The sequence below is a fragment of the Manis javanica genome, chromosome 17, assembly GCF_040802235.1.
Source record: "Manis javanica isolate MJ-LG chromosome 17, MJ_LKY, whole genome shotgun sequence".
NCBI lineage: Eukaryota > Metazoa > Chordata > Mammalia > Pholidota > Manidae > Manis > Manis javanica.
The window spans coordinates 47,291,936-47,314,622 of record NC_133172.1 but is presented as its reverse complement, the minus strand read 5'-3'; the positions used below and the strand labels follow the sequence as shown (position 1 = coordinate 47,314,622).

Sequence of the window (22,687 nt, the reverse complement as noted above, 5' to 3'; positions counted from 1 at the left end):
ATTACAACTGGAAAGAATATTTCACTTCTCTGTAGTAAACTGTTACAGCTTGAACACCAAACACCTGTGAATCTAGTCTAAAAATTGAAGTATTAGGAAAAACAGTAAGAGGGAGTGATCAGTATCCCTTAGGCCCGCAGTAAATATTTGAATGATTAACAGAAGAGCAGAAATACAGGAGGAATTTAGAGATGTTTTTTCTTGTAGCTTCCCTATAATTTCAATTTGAAAATATCCACTCGTTCAACAAATGTTTATTATCTGTCATTTTGTACAGGGTATTATCATAGGGCAGTGGGAATATACAGTGGATTAAAGATTTATATCCCACCACCCAAAAAAAAGATTCCAACACCAGACAACTTAGAAGTTTTTAATGAAGAGCTGAATACATTAAAAGAACTTAAGAATTAAAACTGAATTAACTCTTTACATTTAAGAAGGATTCACTTAACTCTTAAGGTTAATGGAATGTACCACTGATAGTAAAACTGTAAAAAGATGGTTCCAGCAGCTTTACAACCTCATTTTAAACACAACAGTTTTAACAAAGTTACATATAAATATGATCAAGTTTTATTATCTGAAGATTATCTACCTGAAAATCAAGTCATTAATGAGTTCAATAAAGTGGCTGATTATAAAACAATATATAAAACCAACAGCTTTCCTGTATTACCACAGTGACTAGAAAATAATGTGAAAAAAAAACCTTCTTTTAAAATAGCAATAAAAGTATCAAATACTAAGAATAAAGTTAATAAGAAACATGTAGGTTCTATAAGAAAATACCTAATTTTTTAACAGAAAAAGATCTGAATAACTTGTGACATGTCATGTTCTCTAATGGTTAAGACTACAAATGCCCATTTACCCTAAAGTAATCCTTATTTTAACAAAATTCCAATGAAATCTCAAGAGAAATTTTTTCTGGAATTTGAGAAATAAGCCTACAGTTTATATAAAAGAATCAGGCTATCCAAGAAAATATTACAAAGTATTTTTCTGCCCTTCCAGATATTAAAATATGTAACAGTGTAATCAGGACAATGCAATGTAATAGTGCTGTAGCAGTCAGAAACAAACTAATGGAATAAACAAAAAAAATCCAAAAACAAAACGAAGTATGTAGGTAATTTAATGAAGAAGGCAACATTTCAAATCAATGGTAAAAGGGTATTGTAGTTAACCCATGGAGAAGGGAAAACTGGCTAACCATCTGAAAAGCATGAGTTTAAAACAAATAAAATGGCCAAAATTATGAAAATATGTTCACTAATAATCAAACATATTAAATTCAAACAACATAATTATAACTATTTTTAAATAAAAAAATTTTAATGTCTATAAGGAGAGAAAACTAGGTCCGACTACATTCTCAGGGGGAATGTAAATTATGGGAAGGTATTTTTTGGCAATAAGTGTGTTTTTCCTTTGACCCAGCAATGTTATGCCAATGAATATATCCTAAAACTTAATCAAATATGTACACAAAATATTTAATTACAAGGATGTTCACTCAGAAGAGTTTTTAAATAATGGCAAAAGATTATGAATAACCTGGATGCCCAACATCTTACTGTTGTTCAATGTTAATGACTCAACTCTATATATCAGATAAGGTGTCTTTAAACAGAAACACATATAAAACAAGATTATATATTGACTGGATGAGGAAGATGTTGTAGTCAGAGGTTTTCAGGAACCTAACTCTGTATTTTCCCTGGAAGCAACTGTTCAGTATTCACTAACAGTGCCTGCAGCCACTTTACAGATATTTCTACCACAAGTAATGAAAATTAGTGTTAATTATTTTTAAAAGAAAAGCAATATTATTACTATGCTTAATCCCAAGGCAGCATAAGAATGAAAACAAAATGTGCTTTGGAACCAGTTAAAACCTAGCTTTAAATTCTAGCTCTAGCACTGTGTCTGAAACAAGTGATTTAAATTTGCTAATAAGGTTCAGATTCCTCACATATAAAATCAGGGCTAAGTAATATCTCTTTCTTAGCTGACAGTGAAAATGTTAGGTCAGTGTTCATAAAACTTATGAAACATACAGAGCACCAAAGAAACACTGATTGCTTACACACACATTTCCCCCAAAGTTTTACAGTGATTTCGTTTCAAGGGAAAGAAGCCATTTTTTGAGACAACGAACAGTTGTTACCACTAATGAATAAGCAGATAAGCAGTAATATTAGGACGGCCATAAGAAAACAACACAGTCCACTAAGGAAGTATGTATCCTGCCTTTTTGTTATAATAATCTCTGAAGTTTATTTAACAGATTCCTTTAGAAGGCACTTGGTTCTTACTCACCCTCCTGTAGCCACATGCTCCTCCCTGTTCATAAATGCACAGTCAGCTGCTTGCCTGTTGGATAATCACCACAGTCATTCAATCTCACTTGCCTCTGAATCATAATGGGTTGCATGTAAGTGTAAAAAAATAGCTTCTTCTACTGTGACTGAATGTAACTCACCAATCTACTTACAGCTCAAAAGAATAATCATAACATGGATTAATACGGAATATGCCTAGAACTTAATGGATTTTGTGTATGTGTATATACATACAAATCCAACAAATAAATGTCACCAAATAGAAAAACCCATCCTAAAATTGATAGAATCTCAAGGGACCCTGAATATCCAAAAAAAATCATGAAAAAGAATAAAACTTGACTCACATTTACTTCCTGATTTCAAAACTTACCACAAAGCTTCAGTAATCAAAACAGTGAAGTACTGGCATAAAGACAAACATACAGACTGATGGAACAGAATAGAAAGCCAGAAATAAACCCTCACATATATGGTCAAATAATTTTTGACAGGGTGCCAAGGCCATTCAATGCGGAATAGTCTTTCCAACAAATGGTGCTGGGAAAATGGGTATGAAGTTGGATCCTTACCTAATACCATATACAAAATTAACTCAAAATAGATGAAAGACTTAAACGTAAGACCAAAAACTATAAAACTCTTAGAAACAAACTAAGAGATTCATGACATTGGATCTGACAATGACATCATTTGGGGATGACACCAAGGGCACAGGGAACAAAAAAAAAATAGACAAATTGGACTTCATGAAAATTTAAAAGTTCCACGTATCAAAAGACATTATCAAGAGTAAAAAGGCAACCCAAAGAATGGCAGAAAATATCTGCAAATCATGTCTATTAAGGGATTAATATCCAAAATTAATACAGAGAACTCCTGAAACTCAGCAAGAATTAATTAAAAAATGGGCAAAGGACTTGAATAGACATTTCTCCAAAGATATATAAACAGCCAATAAGCACATGAAAAGATGCTCAACATCACTAATCATGAGAGAAATGCAAATCAAAACTACAGTGAGATATCACCTCACATCCATTAGGATGGCTATCAAAGTAACAGAAAACAAGTGTAGGCAAGGATGAGATATTGGAACCCCTATGCACTGCTGGTAGGCATGCAAGAGTACAGCCACTGTGGAAAAACAGTTACGATAGTTTCTCAAAAAATCAAAAACAATTACCATGTGATCCAGCAATTCTACTTCTAGTTATCTACCCAAAGAACTGAAAGCAGGGTCTCAAAGACATTTGTAAAATCATGTTCATAACAGTGTTATTCAGAATAACTGAAAATGTTGGAAACAACCCAAATGTCCATTGATGGATGAATAGATAAGCAAAATGTGGTATGTACATGCAATAGAATACCCAGCTTGTCATGGAAGGAAATTCTGCAATATGCTACAATATGGACGAATTTTCAGGACTTTATACAAGTAAAACAGGTCATAAGAAGACAAAAGATACTGTAATTTTCCACTTACATGGAGCAAAAGCATAGAAAGTAGAATGATGGCTACCAGGGAGCTGGGGTGAGTTACTGTTTAATGGGTAGAGTTTCAGTTTTGTAAGATGAAAGGAGTTATGCAGAAACTCCTTTGAAAAGGAGGTACGTCATGGTGAGCCTATTTTCCATAAAATACAGAGCAGCCCACTTCCTCTGACCATTACTTCCTCCAAACTGCCAGCATACAATGAACACGAGCTCACATTGTGCCAGATGCTCCAACTCTAGTGTGAGACTTCGGTTTTCCACAACCCACTCTTGACCCTGCTCACAAACTTTCCCAGGAGGAGTCTCTTAAAGTTTGCAGGGAAGGTGAATCCAGACTTGACTTTGAGATTGTGTTCAGCTTATCTTTTTGGAGCTTTCATGTTCAAATCACATTACATTCCTTTCTTTACGTTGTCATGAGTTTGTCTTTGCTATTCAGTTTTTCAAAACTAAACAATGCATTGTCTGAATACATGCATAGGAATAAAGTGATGAAGGAAAGTAAGGGAGTAAGTATATTAATCAGAATAGTGTTTTGTTTTGTTTTCTTTGTGGAGAGGGACTGTAGAGTTTTCTAAGGCATTATTATCCAACAGAAATTATAATGGGAATCACAAAGGCAAGTCACATATGTAAAATTTTCTGGCTGCTATGTTTAAAAAACTAAAAAGAAACAGGTGGAATTAATTGTAACTTAACAAAATATATCTAAAATTATTTCAACATGTAATCAATACAAAAATTGAGATATCTTTTTTTGTTAAATAAACTAGTCACAGGAGAACTGCTATGATTCCACTTATAGAAGTACCTAGAGTAATTAAAGTCATAGAGAGCAGAATGGTGGTTGCCAGAAGCTGGGGGTAGGACGGAATGGAGAGAAGGTTTAATGGGTGGGTAGTTTTAGTCTGAGATGACAAAAGTTCTGGAGATGGATGATGGTGATGGTTACACAACAGTGTGAATATACTTTACAATACTGAAATGTACAGTTAAAATTGCTAAAATAATTTTTATTTTACACATATTTTACCAAATTAAAAAAGACAAAGAAAACAATCAAAAAACACTACATCAAGCTCTTGAAGGATTTATCAATAATTTCAAGATTATCAACAACATTATGAGCTAAGCAGCCTTAAGAGAAACACAACAGGGGTCCAGAATTACATCTACATTATAGCAGTGTTGACAAAATTTGTATTTATATTTCCTAATCAATGTTTTATATGTAGTCAAGGCTACCTCTACTTAAAATCTGACTCAATAAACTTCAACTGCAAAAATATCCGATGAAGAACTTTAGAATACATAAAAAACTGCTTACATCTCAGTAATAACCCACTACAAAATGGGCAAAATTTGGACCGATACTTCACCAAAGATATGCAAATGACAACAGAGTACATAAAACATGCTTAACATGTGTAGTCATTAGGAAGATGCAAATTAAAATCAAAATGAGATACCACTACACATCATTAAAGTCAAATTTTAAAACCTGACATACAAAGTGTTAGTAAAGGTGTGAAGTGACTGCAACTCTCCTATACAGCTAGTGAGAATGCAAAATTGTACAGCCACTTTGGAGAAGAGTCTGGCAATTTCTTGAAAAGTTATACTCATGAAATAACCCAGCAATCTGAGTCCTACATATCTACCTAAGAAAAATGAAAACATATGCCCACATAAAAGACTTGAATGTAAATGTTCAAATCAGCATTATTCATAATTGGCAAAAATGGGGAAGTAACCCAAATGGCCATCAACTGGTAAATGGATAAACAAAATGTGGCATACTCACACAAGAGAATACTACTTGGTAATAAAAGGAAATGGGCTATTATACATACAACATAGACGAATTTCAAAAGCATGTTGCTAGGTGATAGCTAGATACAAAGACACATACTGTATAATTCTATTTATATGAAATTCTAGAAGACAAAACTACAGTTAACAGAAAGTAGATCATTGGTTGCCTGGAACAGGGGGTAGGATAACTGCAAAGGGACATGGCGGAACTTCTTGAAATTATGGAAGTATCTATTTTGATTGTGGTGGTGGTTACACCACTGACTGTACATACAAATCTGTCACTGAATTATATACCTAAAATAGGTGAATTCTGTTGGATGTAAATTATACCTCAATAATGCCAAATGAAAAAAAAATCAATTTCAAGAGAAAACAGACAGCAGTAAAACTAGGATAAAGCAGGCCTACTCAAAATTATTTTCTTCAGATGATAATATTTCAACAGTCTTTATGCTTGCAGGGTTTGAATTGATCATTAAAAATTTTGGGGGGGTAGAAAGTAGAAGGAAGGGAAGAATTAAAAATGCTCCTCTCAGACATACTATTTCTGTCTTCTCTAACTTGGAATATATAATTCAGATAAGGCCAAGACTGAAATTTTACTTTCACACTGAAAGGTAAATCCAGCAAATAATGCAATTCAAGAGATGGGAAAAAGAGAATAGACAATGTTCAAATACCTGAGAGGTCCATTTACCATATTTGCAAATTAATATAACTAACTGAAAGGTACAATACCATCTTAGTTTTTAAACATTCCTATTTATGCATGAAGTCAGTCAACTCTTTCTCTAGAATTTAAAAAATCATTGAAATAAAATCATTTTTTAAAAATATAAGTATAGGGCTTCCAGTTCTTACTGAAGTATACTTAAAATGTATTTTTAAAAAAACAGTTTATTTCAGCACACTGAACTGCTGATAACTAGGTGCTGGAAGATATACTTCATATTTTAGTTGAACCGAAATACTTAAGCTCTGACAACCTAGTTGTAAAGCTGCCTCAATTTCTCTCAGGAAAATCACATTCCAAAGTTTACCACAGATATCTTTTATTTGGAGTGACTGGGCTGTCCAAGGAGGAGAAGGAACTTGTTGAGCCTGAACAGGGAATTCTCAAAGCTAACATCAAGGAGTCCTCTAAACCCTGCCAAGTTGTGGATGGTATACAAACAGACACAATATTTATTTTGGGACAAAGATCCTGCAGGCAAGTAAGCAAAATGCTTCAGAGTCTCACAGATTATTGGGGAAGCTATTTAAAATAAGAGTCTGTCCTCATTCATTAAATCAAATGCTGTTAGATATTGCTTTGCTATATCATGCTTATGAAAATGAATGATAAGAGTTTTACGTATAATAGTTCTGAAAGGAAAAAAATAGAAACTTAACATTAAAAAAATTTTAAACTATCTACTCTAATTGTATATACTTTATAGCTACTTCTCAATGTTTGCTATTAATGTTATTTGACTATCAGTCAAAATAGTAAGTTATAAAGAGGAATGCAACAATTGTAAACTTAAAGTTTAACATTTGATATCTTCCTGGGGCTAATACAGTAAAACTCAATAGTACATTCAGTTTCCACTGAAAAAATGGTAAACAGTAGCACAGTAAAGTTCATTTTTGTTTATAAAATATTTTTATACCTTTTATCTTTATACTGAAAAACAAGGGTCATGTAGAAAGCATATACATTAATTAAAAATCCCAATGAAGCTTTATGAAACAGAATGTATGAAAAAAACATTAATCTGACCACTCAATATTTGATAACTACAGCCAACCATAATAATTTGCATTTGTTTGAAATAAAAAGTAATTAGAAATGGGTTCTTAAGAGGGAAGATCAAAGGAATTGGAGTTCCCTGGTCTATGAAAATCTAAGAATTATTAAATTCTGATAGGTTGCTTCCCTTCTCTTCCGACAGGTAAATGAGAGGAAAGCAGTTAAATTAAGGAAAAGTAAGAACATTTTGGCTATCAGGGCTTATAACACACCAGGATGGAACAATGTGATGTTCCAACATTGTATAGCTACTAAGGCACACTAAATAGCATTAAAACTCCATGAATAAGTTATTTATAATCTCACTCTACAAAACTATCAAATAGCCTAACTTTGGATAGGGTTCTACAATTTAAAAGGCATTTTCACATATTCTGGTATCTCATTTTATTCTCACAAGAGGTCTATGAATAGGGCAGACATTCTGATTCCCATTTACAGGTAAGGAAAATAGTTATGACTGTCTCTTAATTTTTTCCACTACACCATACTATTTTAAACTTCTTGTGAGAAAGACCTTTACACAGCTCACCAGACAGCTGGGTGCAAAAGCTTCAAATGTATTTGAAAGACAGGAAAGATCTGTCTTTGTGTGCTCTGACTTGATCTTACATAAAGTATCTATTTATAGTCAGTTATTCTTTAAGACCAGCCTTACTAAATAAGTACCCTTGGCTTGAAAATATTCCTACAAACACAAAGGCAGAACGAATGAACAAAAAGGACTGATTTTGCTGGGTCCATTTTCTTAGATCATACAGCCATATTTCAAATCAAAGAGAATATGGAGCTTCTGTTTCCTATTAGCATTCTAGTTTTTTCTGAATTCACTAAATTTAAGTGAATATTGTGGTAGCCAACTTCCAAGATGGCCTCAGTGATCCCAGCTTCCTGGTATTCACACTTGTGTGTATGAATATATCCTCCCCATCCCTGTTGCGTTTGGACTAGACTTAGTGACTCTTCTCTAATGAACAGAATGAAACACAAGTGATTGAAGAATAGGTCATAAAAAGCAGGGTGACTTCATTCTTTTTCTGTCTGTGGAGCAGCACACATGACTAGGAACTGAAGCCACCTACCAATAGTCACGTGAGTGAGTTTGGAAATGGATCCTTCAGCTCCAGTCAAGTCTTCAGAGACTGCACAGCCCCAGCCCTGAGCCAGAACCATCCAGCCAAGCCACTCCCAGATTCCTGTAAAAGGGCACGAAGGAACTTTTGGGGGTGACTGAAACACTATCTTGATTATGGGTGGTATTTACAAGGCTGTATACATTTATTAAAACTCAAATTATACACTTAAAATGGATGCATTTTATTGTATGTAAACTGTATTTCAATAAAGTTGATTATTTTCAAAAGGCCACTGAATTCTTGAGAAAAGAAGACAAAGGGTCACTTACGAAAAAGCAGTGCTCTAACTTGAGAAGTTAAGGGTGTGTGGTTAGAAAACAGAAGCTGCAGTAACAAGCTACCACCATAACTCACATGTCCTAAACTGCTCCTCAAAATTGTTCCACCCACAGCCTTTCCCATCTCAAATGACAGCAAGCCCATACTCTCAGCTGCTCTAGCCAGAAAAGCTGGAGTCATTCTTGACTCATACCCCACATCCAATCCATAAGCAAATCCTGTTGGCTGTATCTCAAAATACACTCAGACAATGATCACTTCTTACCACCTTCACTGCTACTAACCTAGTCTCTCACCAAGACTACAGCAATAGCCAAACTGGTCTGCTTCACTCTAGCCCTCTACAACCTATTATTAACCCAAAAGCTAGAGTGATCCTTTCAAAAGCTAAGGCAGACGATCTGCTTGAAAACCTGAAACTACTACCCATTTCACTCAAAATAAAAGTCCATGTCATTACAACCACCTTCCATGGTCACATAAACTGGGCTCCTTGTTAATTCTGCCCCAATCTCACCTCCTATTACTCTCTTCCTTGCTCAGTCTACTCTAGCCACACTAGCCTGCTTGCTGTTTTATCAAACACACAGTGCATGCTTCCACTCTAGGACCTTTACCATCATTGTCTACCCTTTCTGCAACATCTTTCTCCCGTACCTGCAGGGCTCATCATCCCCTAATTTCCTTCAGGTCTCTGCTCTAATGTGACCTTTTTCACCCAGACTATCCTATTCAAAATTGCAACATTCCCACTCATTAATCATGCTTTTTCTGCTCGACTTTTTTTTTTCCAGAGCACTTGCCACTTTGTAATATGACATAATTTTATTATGTATATTGTCTACTCCTCCACTCCTTCCATAAAACAACCTCAAGGGTGGGATCTTTGTTTTGTTTACTGATTTATCTCAAGTGCCTAGGACAATACGCCATACATATAACAGTACTGAACAAACACATTTTGTATGAAATGAATTTTTGGATAATGTATCAGGTATGGGGCTAAGCATTTTACATACACTATTTCATTTAATCACTAGGGCAACCCTGGGATATCTTAACCTCACTTTACAATTGAGGACCACAGAAGTTAAATAACTTGCTTAAAATTACATAGCAGTAAATGAAGCCAGGACTTAATTCAATTATACTTAATTTCAAAGCCTTAACCACTAGTTTTCTCAGAGCTGGGTGTGAATGGGAAGAGAACTAAGCTGTTTCAGGAGGTAACTAGGTTGAGAATATATGGAAGAAAACCCTGAATTTTGATCCAATATAAGGAGCAGAGGGAGATTATAATATAGTTAAATTTGGGGAGATTCCTTCAGTTTTCCTTTGTTTTTACTCCTAGTCCTATGGGGACAGAAATAAAAGCTGATGGTTATCAGAAAGGACCATAAAAAAGAAAGAAGAGAAATAAAAGACCCCATAGTACCTTTTCTCTAAATTCAGTGGCATACTTCATACCAGTAGCATGGAACAATATACTAGCAGGGTTTTTGTTTTTTTTAAACCTTAAAATGCTTTTCTAGATCCTACTGGTGTAGTAAAATTGTATTTGAGAAATACATGGCCTATACATAAACATTTACAGATTTAAATCTGAGGGAAAGATACTGATTTCTGTCAATGTTACCATTCTTGGAACACAGTCACACTCATTTATTTACATTTTGTCTATGGCTCTTTTCACATTCTAACAGCAAGGTTGAATAGTTGTAACAGAGACCATATGCCTACAAAATAGAAAACACCTAATATTGGCCCTTTACGGAAAAAAGTCTGAAACAAATATTAATAAAATGTAAGTTTCTTGACAGTTTGCATCAGTTCTATCACTTTCAGTGATATATTTGAAAACATATCCTCTAAATATTAGAATAAGCTAACATTTTTGTTATAGTTGGTCACATAACTGAAAACGTCTTAATGGCTTAAGTCCAAAAATAATGTGGTCTTCAATCTAGTAAACAGACACATAATTAAATTAATTCAAGCAAACATACTTTCTAGTATAGTTAACACCTACTTACTAGTTATTAAATATTGGAAGACTTCAGTAACATTGAGATGTCAATTTTGAAGTCTTAAAATTGAGTTTAGCACTAAGGTTGAGAGGAAAGGAATTTTTGGTTTTGTCTGTAATACCTGAGGTACCATGTTAAACAAACATTAAGGAAGTGTTCTGAACAAGGAAAAAAATATAACTTCTTCATTTAGACACATACATGCACCATTCAAAAAACCAATAATGTTACAATGACTTCTCAACTTCTCCCTTAAATCCATGAATTACAAAATAGTAAAATTTGGAACATTTAATCTTCCAAGCAAACAAGCTAATTAAATAGGAAAGCAACTTATTTATTATTATTCATTTTTAAAATTCTGTAATCTATTTTCCCTCTCTGTTCCCAAAGATTAGTTGGTTTGTCAGCCACAAAAGATCACATCTTACTTCATACAACGATTAAGAAAAAAAACTCTTCAGTGTATATATATGTATATATATATACAACACCAGAAATCCTCAGGCTAATACAAAAATCTTTCTAAGTTCCTCAAAGGACTATTTAGATGTTTCGTATGTTTTGCAAAAAGTGATAGGCTATGCTATTCATAATGACACTTAAGAAGTAATTTAGCAAGCTGATAAAAATGGGTATGGAAACTAACTGCAAAGGAAACAGGAGAACTACTAAGTATAAAATGAGGTCAAAATGCTTCTTTAAATATTTTATTTTTCAAGAAAAGTCAACTTCTACATTAAAAGATGAACCAATCCAGAATATTATTCACTAAAATTTCACCTCAATCATGTAACACATTTAACTTAGATTTTTAATAGGGCTCTTGGCTTAAATATTTCCACCTACATTTTTCACATCTTCAACCTATACTTCCAACATAAAAATTTTAAGGCATCTGTTTGTTTTCCCAGAAGCTTCCTCAAAACAAAACAATTATTTCCAAGTTAAAGTTTTCAAATTGCTCTTATCAAAATTCAAGTTGCTATAGTAACAGAAGTAGTTACCTATGAGCTATTTCTAAATATTATTCAATTTTAATAGAGCCTCTTTTCATATTTCTCTCAATTTCATTTTTTTTACAGCACTGAAACACATGTGTTAGTAAAACAAAACATTTCTTGTCAACACTTTTAAAGGAATAAGTTTTGAATATTATATGTAAGAAAGCATACTGCTATATTCTAAGGGCTAGAACTTTCTATGGTGACTGTTATATACACGAAATAAGCAATGGAATGAAATAAAAAAATTGGGATAGTGATTTTTAACAACTGTATTACATCCTTATAATCTGAAAAAAAATTCTGACATATGACTGTATAATCAGACCTGTAATTTTGTTATTCAACTGTAAATTATCAGACAATCTCTAATAAAACAACACAGTATTTCAGATTGCAAAGAAATGTTTCCTACCTTGCCTGCTTCTCTTTCTAAGTCGACATATTCCCGGCTAGGTGTTTGTCGCTGTTCTCCCTGCCAACTGGCCGGAAAAAACTGGAGAGACAGATTGGTTCCTGTGGCCACAAAAGCCTTTTAGAAAAATCAATACAAACAGGATCAGGAGCAGGACATTACATAAATTATGCAGGCAGTCATTTATTTTTACATCAGTTTCTGTCTTAGGCCAGGCAGCACCAAGAGAATACTTAAAAGTAAAAAACATGCACTCATCATTTTTCTTAAGTATTAAGTTACAAACATCTGATTCCATTTTGAGGACATTTGCCATTGGCTGCTTAAATATAAAATCAGACACAGAATCAATACTTTCTTTCAGGTCATTTTTTGCTGACGTTAGGATCACACATTGCTAATGTCTAACCAGAAGCCACCATCTCTGAATTTAAAAACTTGTATTTTTAAATTGAAGATCTAAACATTTTGAATTTTAAAGCATACCACAATTTAAAGTTGTATATATGAAACATTTTAATTTTTCTTGATATCCCTTGCTCAAGGAAACAGTATGGTCTAAAGCCCATGTAAAAACTGCATGGTACTGTCTCTCTTCTAATAAGTCATACACATTAGCATGTAACAGCACTTCTCATTTAAAACAAAAGGGTAATTTAAAAATGCACGCACTTTCTAAAATTTGACTTTAGGAGAACTGGATCTGATGTTAATAAAAGAGTATTCATCTAATATTTTAAAAAGATTTGGACAGCACAGCTCAACAGACAGAACAATCTAAAATCATTTCAATAAAATGTCATTCTGTGTAACTCCTGAGCAATTTGGCTGTATTTTCCCCAATTGAAAAAATAATAACCCTGTCCCCGTTCCTAAAGGAAATTTAGATATATATAAGTAAAAAAGCATTTTGAAAAAAAAATACATTTCATCATCTAAATGTAAACTCTTTGTTGAAATGAAAGAATTTTTTGTTTGTCTTTTTTTACTAATTAAAGTTCTAAAGCATAACTTGTTTCTAAGCACAAGTGTCTTCATCTGAAAGCAAGGGGTTCACATTTTGGGCAATTTGTTTAAAGTCATTAGCCGATTCAGCTATCCATTTAGTTCCACTGATGACTAACAGCTCAGGTTCTTTAGAGGTAAAAATTATATTTCCTATCTCTATTATTGGTACTATAGGCACAACTGTCAACCTAACTGCTAAACCTCTACAGACATCTTCATGGCATTTCCCTCATCATCTGGGATAATCTATCTGAAGGCAAATATTTTATTTGAGTAGAGACTGAATAAATGTCAACATTACAGTATTAACCTTAAAAAGAAATCTTCCCCACTATTAGCATGGTTTAAAAGATGATTAGATTAAGTGAAATGAATCAACAATAGTTCAAATGAAAAACAGACTCCAGGAGGTGAACTGCCTAGGCTGCACGATTTGAAGCTACTCACTCATCTCTGCACCTCAGTTTCCTCACAAATTAACATTTGTAAAGTGCTTAGAATGATACCAAGTAAACACTACCTAAGTATTTGCTAAATAAAACATAAATAATTTTGAGCTGGGTAAGACAGCTAACTTTTTCAGTCTCAGATTATGAAATTCTCAGAGCAGAGAGGTGACTCAGCCCATGAATGAATGCCCTATGTCAAAATCTCCCAGCCACGTTTCTTCAGTATTCATGTACTAAAAAATTCTTCTGTCCCTGTGCACCCCAAATCATCTCTGCTCTAAGACAGTCTACAGATCTTATTCCCTCATCTCCTGTCTGAAAACCAACCTCAGAAGAGATTTCCTGCTTCATCACTTTATGCCCATTATCTCAAGATCCCTCTCTCTGAGACAGGAGACATGGTAAAAACAGATCATTCTAGAATAGCATGTCACAAATTTGACCACAGAACTCTTTTTTTAGTGGAATATGAACACATACATAACAGTTGGGAAAATTCTGCTCAAAAACATAAAAATGCTACATTGGTATCATTGTCTACATGTAAGATTTCCAGGTTGTCCCAACTATATTTTAAAGGCTCCACAAATTCTAAAATAGCACACCTTGTACCAATCCAATATACCTTTTATCCTTCCGTCTTCAGGATTAAAAACATAGTTTTTACTGCTCTCCTAAGAGAGTCACCATACCTGTCATAAGTATTTTTTTCTTTTATTAATCATTAGTGCTGAAGACATCTCCAACACTCTTATTACAGTAAGAATTTATATGAGGAATAAATCAGATTTTACCAAGTATAGGCTTTTACCCATAATCACTTTTATCCATGCTATGGTAAGTTTTATAGTTAAGATGAGCATCATAGCCCTTAAATTGTTTCACATCTAAATGAAAATTAAATTCCTCATTAACCTCATCAATACATTAAGGAAATGTTCAAAAAATATAAGAAAAAGGGGCAGGGGAGAAAGGTGAAGAATAGTTTTCCAAATGGAAACTATGTACCTTTTTACTGTATAGCTGCTGTCAAAAGAGGCAAAATAATGCCTTTGCCACACCTATTTTCCACAACCAAATAAGTAAAACCCACAGCCTGTTCACATGTCAAAAGATAAATACCAGGCATTAAATTAAGTAACCTCTAAATTCAACTAACCAAGTACCTGTGATGCAAGAGGCTTTGGGCAAAGTACCTGTGTTGAGTGGGGTGCATTAATGAATACACCACAGAATTAATGTGATCTCCACCCCCTAGAAGCTAAGATTATTTAAATGTGGAGAACCCCGAATTAAAGGGGGGAAACTAGAGAGGGAAATGTGAAATTCCTTCCCAAATACAAATAGTTACATTATTCAACAAATTAAAATACGATACTATCTTAAGTGAAAATAGTTATGCTATTTAACAAATTAAGACACGTATACTATCTTAAGTGTATATCTTACATAGAATTCAATCTATCTTCTAACTTTTAATACTTGTCAGATATTAAGAACTTAACTAAAATTTGTAGGATCAGGTATTTGAAAGAGGGGCAAGCCTAGAATATCTGATTTATCCCTGGAAAGAAACTTATGACTAATAAAGCAACCTGTAATACTGCTATAATGTTACAGCAATATATCTAATACAGCAACTCAGATAACCAAGGGTTAAATTATACTCCCAACTCATATTTTATGCAGTAAAATCAGATATGACAGAAAACACCCTAGTAGCTATGCTGCACTAGGTTTCAAAAGAAACCCTCAGCTTTAAAAAATCGTGACACTAGTTTGTATCTCATCTCTTACACTTAACATCGATTATCTCCAGGAAGCCATTAGTTAGCTAAACCACCCACCTTTTCCAAAAGGAACCCCAGGCAAAGGATAATATACAATCACTGGACTAATGAATGATTCTTCTACCATGCAGTGCCAAAACCAAAAAGTATTTGTCTTATACTGTACATTTTAATTGTTACTATTACAACTACTCAAGAAACTTGGAAGTGGGCTAAAAGTTGGAGATTTTCTTTCATAACATGCAATAATGCCCAAATATTCTAAAGTGTCTAATAAATTTAACCAGTATCTGCTTATTATCTATTATACAATTCTAAGACTTCATTTAAAGCATCAAAATGTTCTTTAAAAATAAATTTGATTTCAATGATGAAAAGGATTTTATGGTATGTTAATTATACCTCAATACAAACAGATTCTCCATAAAGGAGAGAACTTAATGTTCCAATATGTCTTCCTATTAATAACCCAAATACAAAGGCTTCAGGTCTCTGCAAATGTAATGGGCCTAGGCCTGGAACAGACAATTTGATTCCATGGTACAGTACTTCAGCTTTTTCTCTTTTCTTTTTTTAAAATAATCAATCCTTTAGTTTCTTACTTCCCACTCCTTAGCTTCTTCATTCCTTCCTAATTAGCGCCTCCAAAAGGACAAACCAAAAAGGGGATGAGGGGAACTACACACTTGGATTTTTTTTTTTCCCCCAATATAAGGTTTGGTAGAGGCCAAGCACCAAGTCTACCACCTAAAACAAGGCCTCCATAACAAGATTTCGCAAATCCATGCAATTCTTCAGGAACTGCAGGACTAAATGGGGTGTATTTTTTAGGTTTGGAAACAACGATGGTTTCTTTCTGATTCGCTTAACAATCTAAGAAAAGATGGCACGTTCTTTGGGGCCTTTTTTTTTTTCTCTAGTAGGGCAATAGATAACTGGTGTAAAGATTTACTCTCTGCTACACTGGAACTGAGATAACTACACGTATCGATTTACCAACAAACCTAGCGTCTAAGAAACAAACTATCACCCAGGAGTCAGATCCTTGAATGAAGCCCAACTCCTTTTCCGAATGGGTGTTTTCTCCTTTACAAGCACCCCGACCCCTAATAATCAGTCACACAGCCTATACGAAGACCTTTCCTCGGTTAGTTGGGCTCCGGTGTAAATTCCGCTCGCGGCAAACTGCTTGCCGAGTCGCGCCTGGGAAACATAACCCACCCGCAGAGGGCCACAGGGAAGCTTCTCCCCGCGAGGACGAGGCCCGCCAGTGTCTGGTTTCGCATTTTGAATCCCGAGTAGGAAGTGAGACGGCGCCCGCTCAGTTCCGGGCGCCGCGGCGCCGTCCGGAACCGGCCTGGGCCCCGGCGGCCCACGCGCAACAAGTGACCCGAGCGCGCCTCGGTGCCCCGCGTCCCGGGCCCCTGCCCCGCCGACTTACGATTTCCGAGCGGCCGTCGCGGCAGGCGTTCTGGAAGCGCGCCTGGCGCTCCTCGTGGGGCCGGTCCCTGAAGCCCGTGTACTTAATCTGAAAGGCAGAGACGGCCCAAAATCAGGAGCCAAATCCGCGACGCCGCCCGCGCGCCCGCCGTCCCACCCCGCGCCGATAAGGACAAGCAGAGTCTGTGGGCAGATGGCTGCCCGGGCGAGATTGCCCCTCCGCGGGCGCGCGGGCCCGGGATTCCCGGGGATGCCGCCCAAACTTTTCTCTACCCAGGCCCACTCGGGGCACGCCGCGGCCTCCGTGCCGCCCGCCTGCCTCACCTCACATTCGCGGCTTAGCTTCCTGAAGAACTCCTCGTTCTCGAACTTGCTTCTCTGGTCGGGCACGACGCGCGGCATCTTCCCGCCCTGAGGTCTCGCCAGCCGGCCGGGGTAGGGGCTTCCGCGGGCAACCGGCTGGCCGGCTCCGCGCTGACCGACTGACCGCCCACCCGCGGCGCCCTGACTCTCGCGTCCCTTTGTTTCAGGAGCCCGCACGCGTGGGCTCCCGCTCCGGGGAGACTGAGGTGTAGCCGCCCGCTCAAGCCCAGCCCACGCCGCTGCCGCTGCAATCGCCTCAGCCGTTGCCTGCCGCCCGCGCGGACCAGCACTTGCCGCCCCCGGCCGCCGCCGCCGCCGCTGCCGCCACTTCCTCTCACCGCCCACCTCGCAACCCGCCTGCCCCGCCCCGCCCCCGTCGGCCCCACCCCTCCTCCTAGCGCTCCCGCCCGCCCCAAACTCCGGCAAACAAAACGCACCATTCACAACTCCACGACCCGCATCGCGCATGCGCTGCCCGCCCGCTTGCGGGCCCCCTGGGCTGTGCAGGCAGAGCTCCTCCTGCTCTAGTGCGGACCTCATCCTTTGGCTGGACCAGCGGCCACACGGTGTGAACCAGCTTGTGGGAATGTGCCTGTCCTCGGAGACTAGGAACGGCCCACGTGGGTCCTTTAGACTGTCTAGAACTTTTGGGTTCCCCAGTTTCCGCAATAACCCCAAATTGTCACCTGAACTCCGGAAACTTCAGTCTTGAGATCTTTGCATCCCAAAACCGGCTGAGGGAGGTGTAGGCTGTACACATCAAGACTAAAGGTGAAAACAGACCAAATAATCCAACTGAATCATCATGGTGGAAAGGTCAGAGCTGTGGATTCAGACAGGCCTTAGTTGGGATGCCTGCTGTCCGGGGCCTTGGACAAACACTGGATCGCTGGGCCTCATCTTGCTTATTTCCAGAATGCAGACATTCAAGTTCGCAGTGTTAGCGTGAGAGCCTTTATGTAGGTTTCACATATAATGAGCACTAAATAAATTTAAGTTTTAAAGAACAAGCTCTATTATGTGTATAATCTAATGCCATTTCATATGTTCACCCAAATGTGTAATCAGATCCTAAAAAACAAGATCCACAAGTTTTAGGGAAGTCATTTAGCCCAAGCAGGAGAGAGTCTGACATGGGATTTATGGCAGAGCTTGACTCAAAGATGTTCCTCAATAAATTCTGATTCTTAAAATTCCAGCTCGTCAAAAACTCAGTCCAAGGATGGCAAATAGGTGTCAACTAGATTGATGGTAGCTGGCCATTATTGCAAAGTATCGTAAGGATACACTTAAACTCACAGGAATTAGTAACAAGGGCAAATGGCAATGTCTGCCTGAATGTAAGGTTTGGCAGAATTTTCCACCCTTGTGTAGTCCAATCTTGTTTTAACTTACATGGAACTGAGCTAGGGTGACTGACTGTCCTGGTATTCCAGAGATGGTTCTGATTTCAGCAATGAAAGTCCTGTGTCCCAGGAAACCACTCAGTCCCAGGCAAACTGGGATGGTTGGTCACCCTAACTGAGATCCAGAGAATGATTCATTGCCCAAAGTCAGGGAGGGAGTTTTCAGCAAAGTCAAACCTGTAGGCTCGTGGCACTAACAAACGTACTCTTTCTGAATAGCAAACTGAATCAACTTCTTCCAAGGGCATGTTCCCCTGGCCCACATTGGGCCTATGTGAATGCATGTGTGTACACAAATAGAAAGGGTATAGATATGGATGTCCAATCCGAATCTTCCCCTCAGTTCTCTTTCAACTGCAAGTGACACAAACCCAACTCAGGCAAACTTAAAGCTGAAAAGGGGTCCATTTTATTTTAATAAACACTTCAAAGACATGGACAGATCATCTTTTTTTCTTTTCTGTTTCTCCACTTTTTTCTCACTGCTTAATTCTCTCAGGCTCTCTTTGCTGGCATTCATTTTCTGGCAAAGGCTGGGAGCAGCCACTTCTCCATCTTCAGGTCATAAAATTCTCAGGAAAGACTTTGATTGGCCCATCTGGGTCTCATACTCTCCCCTCTACCAAATCACCATGTCTAGGCTGATATGATGATATTGGCCAGCTTAATGTCACATGCTCTCCCATCAGGGGTTGGGGACCTGGGATTGGCAGCCCAGAGAGAACCTGATGGTTGAAAGGAGGAAAGAGAGGTTTTCCCAAAAGGAGGGAGTGGGAGTGCATTGTGGGCCCACTTAACAGTTTGTATCGTATCAGCTACATCCGGCAAAGGATGCCATTTTTCTTTTACTACCTAAAGGTTCGGGTGAAACTGAAGGGAGAAATGCCACACCTGCATGGGGAAAATGCAGACCAAACCATCCTTAAAACATCTGCAACTTATGTTGAGAGGTGAGTGAGGCAGCTTCTGCCCCAAAGCACCAAGGCAGAACTAAGTCACTCACAATGAATAGACATGTTCATCCATCTGCTCCTCTACCTCAAATCTTCCTAATCCAGCTAAGGCCTTTGAGGACTAGGACAACACAGCCCTTGTCTAAATGAGAAGATGGTGACTTTGTTTCCAGTCAACAAGGACTGTCTGAAGGCCAACAGTCAGGGAATCAGAGTTTCTGCTGTTGGCCTCTGTGGTAGGAAAAAAGGGTATCCCATGTGATACTATTTAGCAGCATCATATCCTGTTTGGGTAGACATTTGTACAAAATTTCCCATTTTTGTCTCAAAAACGATCCACAAGGCAGTGTTCTTACTCCACAAAAGGTCCAGGTAGGGCTCACAGACCAGCAGCTGATCTTGGTCTTTGGACTCTAGCAATGGGAGATGTGGAAAAAAATTAAAGTTGAAATATGATACCCAGACAGACACCATGAACTCTGAAAAGGAAAGGGTCAGGTTCAAAACAAATCACTTCTAGGTTCTCTGGAGCTGGCTGAGGAGTGGGAGTGCAGAGCAGAGTGGAGTACTCTAATTGTCAGCCTAATGGGGGGCGGAGGTGGGGTGGGAGTGGGGGGAATGATGCTCTGGGGGAAAGGGATGTGAAAGACTGCTGGCAGACCCAAAGCAGCAGCACCACAGACAGCCTTGGGCAACCCCAGCCCACAGGGTAACCCACACTCTGCATTGTCTGGCGTCCAACAGGCCAGGAAGACCGGAAATAAGTTGAAGGCTGTAGGAGGCCATCTCCTCAGCTGACCTCTGTGTGCCTTTTCTGTTAAAATTTTTTCATTTGTTTTTTAATGGGATTTAAAAAATTAATAAAGGAAAATTTCACCCGTGTCAGGTATATTTAGACCTTTGCTTCTGTCCAGCTGGGTATGGATTGGTCCAGGCACCACCACCCTATGGAGGGGTTTGCTAAGAGCTGGCTCTGGTAGGGCCCACAAATGGAAGCCTGAGTGCATCTGTTCATTGCCTAGAAACACCCTCCCTACCCCCAAAACCTGGCTGAATTATCTGAAGCCCTACTACCTGGAGCCTTTCTTTCCTAAGAATTCAGCCAGCCCGGGGCTTCCACTTCCTTGCCTTTCTGGGCGGACAGCTGCTTCTGCAGGACGCCCAGACTGACTTTGAATGCACAATAACACTTGTGGGGGGAGCGGATGGGACCCCCAGCTGTCCAGCCCAACTCTCTGGTGAAGCTAAGGGAGTTTTTTATGCCCCTTAACTCAGTTAATTCACCGACCACCTTCTGAGACAGGTCTTCTCATCCCCCTCTGAAAGATGAGGAAATAGAAACTCTGAAAAAGTAACTAAGTAGCCATAGGATAGTGGCAAGACCTGACCCATTAGAGGTAACAAAATAGCTAAACGTTGGGGTATATCACCTTCATTCACTCCTCACCATAACTCTGCAAATTTGGTATTATTCACTTTGTTGAATGGATGAGGAAACTGAGGATCAGAGGGGATGGTGATCCCAGGGTCATGATCTTAACCATTCCACTCTAAGGCCTCTGTTGGTGGAGATGCCAAAAGTCCTGCTTGTCTAACGAAACCAGGAGCTCAGGGAGAGTTGTGACTGGGGTCATTCCTCCTGGAGCTTACCATGCTCCTAAAGGTACCCAGCAAATCAAATGAAAGGGTCCTATTGTGGGTCTTGTGATAGGATGTGTCTTTTGACCTTGATGATTGTGCATTCCTGCCCCTGAGCCCAAATGTTTGTTCTTCTCTGGCTTAGAAGGTCAAGACATCCTGCCTCACCAAATCCGACAGAATGGATGGCTTTATCCAGATCTGGTGTCAGCAGCCATCCATATCTGCCTCTCCTTGCAGAGGGGGTGAAGTCCTCCCAGGTCCCTGAGTCTCTTGTGCATTTTTTTCTAAGGAAACAGTTTCCTTTCAGTTACTGAGGAAAGAGTGTACCATTTTGAAGCTGAAATAGGATCTGGAGCCACAAATGAGAGTTGAAGGGGGTGGGAAGGAAAGGAAATTAGTGGCTGGCACAGTGCCTAAAGCCCAGCTCTACCCAACTTCCAGTGTTTGGATAGAAACAGGCCTAAGTCCAGGATGAGGGTGTCATCTGCCTAAATGATGCAGTTTCCTGAGCCCTAAAAAATTCTTGAGATATAATTTACATATCATAAAATTCACCCTGAGGTACTTAAGAACCAGGAGGTTCTCCCTCTTTTTTACTCCCATGCCACCCTCCCCCACCAGCTCAGCCATCCCAGAGGGAGAGGAAAGCTGAGAGGAGCAAGTTTCCCCAGAATAGCATTTCTTCAGTGTTGGGATCAATAAACCCGTTTGCTTAAAAGGAACCAGATGATTTCATCCTTGTAATTACAAGTTTGACGTTTGCAAATCTTGCCCAGGCTCCAAATAAGCCTGTTGTCATGGGAGATGGAGGGGTTTGTCTGGGTGCCTGGGGATGGGAACCTAGCCTGGTGAGCTGGGAAGAGGGCCAGGCTGGGGTCAGGAGGCCTGGCTGACCATCTTCAAGGGAAGCTTGGGACTTCTCCCCTTCCACTCCCCTACTCTTCAAGTTTCTGGTGGGTGATGGAAAACAGACTAGACAAGGGGACCAGAGAATGGTAGTGGTGAACTCTAACCACACGGTCCTCCTTGCTAAGCCCCCTCCCTCAGGTCACTGATTTGCCTATGGCAGAAAAGCCTTAAGCCCAGCACTCATGACTCCCTGACAATCATTACTTTCCTTTCCAGTCCCATCTCTCATCATTTCTCCCCATGGCACCCTGCAATCTAACCACACTGGCCTGCTTGCATTTCCCACATGGATCAGTGCCTTTGCTTTTACTGTTCCCTCTATCTAGCATGACTTCCTTCCCTTTCATTCCTAGGAAAACTCATACTTTTTCTTTATGATTTCAGGAGTCTTTGATCACCCTCCACAGAA

At 38.5% G+C, this 22,687-nt stretch overlaps 1 protein-coding gene across 2 annotated transcripts in view; it reads right to left on the bottom strand.

Annotated features, from left to right (window-relative positions):
- CBFB (core-binding factor subunit beta) overlaps positions 1-17,725 on the bottom strand; it is a 45,795-nt gene extending 28,070 nt beyond the window's left edge. For both annotated transcript variants that reach the window (XM_017649183.3, XM_017649182.3), the window contains exons 1-3: positions 17,331-17,725; positions 17,008-17,094; positions 12,320-12,436 (exon numbers count right to left, since the gene is read on the bottom strand). In XM_017649183.3, coding sequence (XP_017504672.1) covers positions 12,320-12,436; positions 17,008-17,094; positions 17,331-17,408 — 282 coding nt within the window. In that variant the 5' untranslated portion in view covers positions 17,409-17,725. The remainder of the gene's footprint in view (positions 1-12,319; positions 12,437-17,007; positions 17,095-17,330) is intronic.
- Between the last annotated feature and the right edge of the window lie 4,962 nt (positions 17,726-22,687).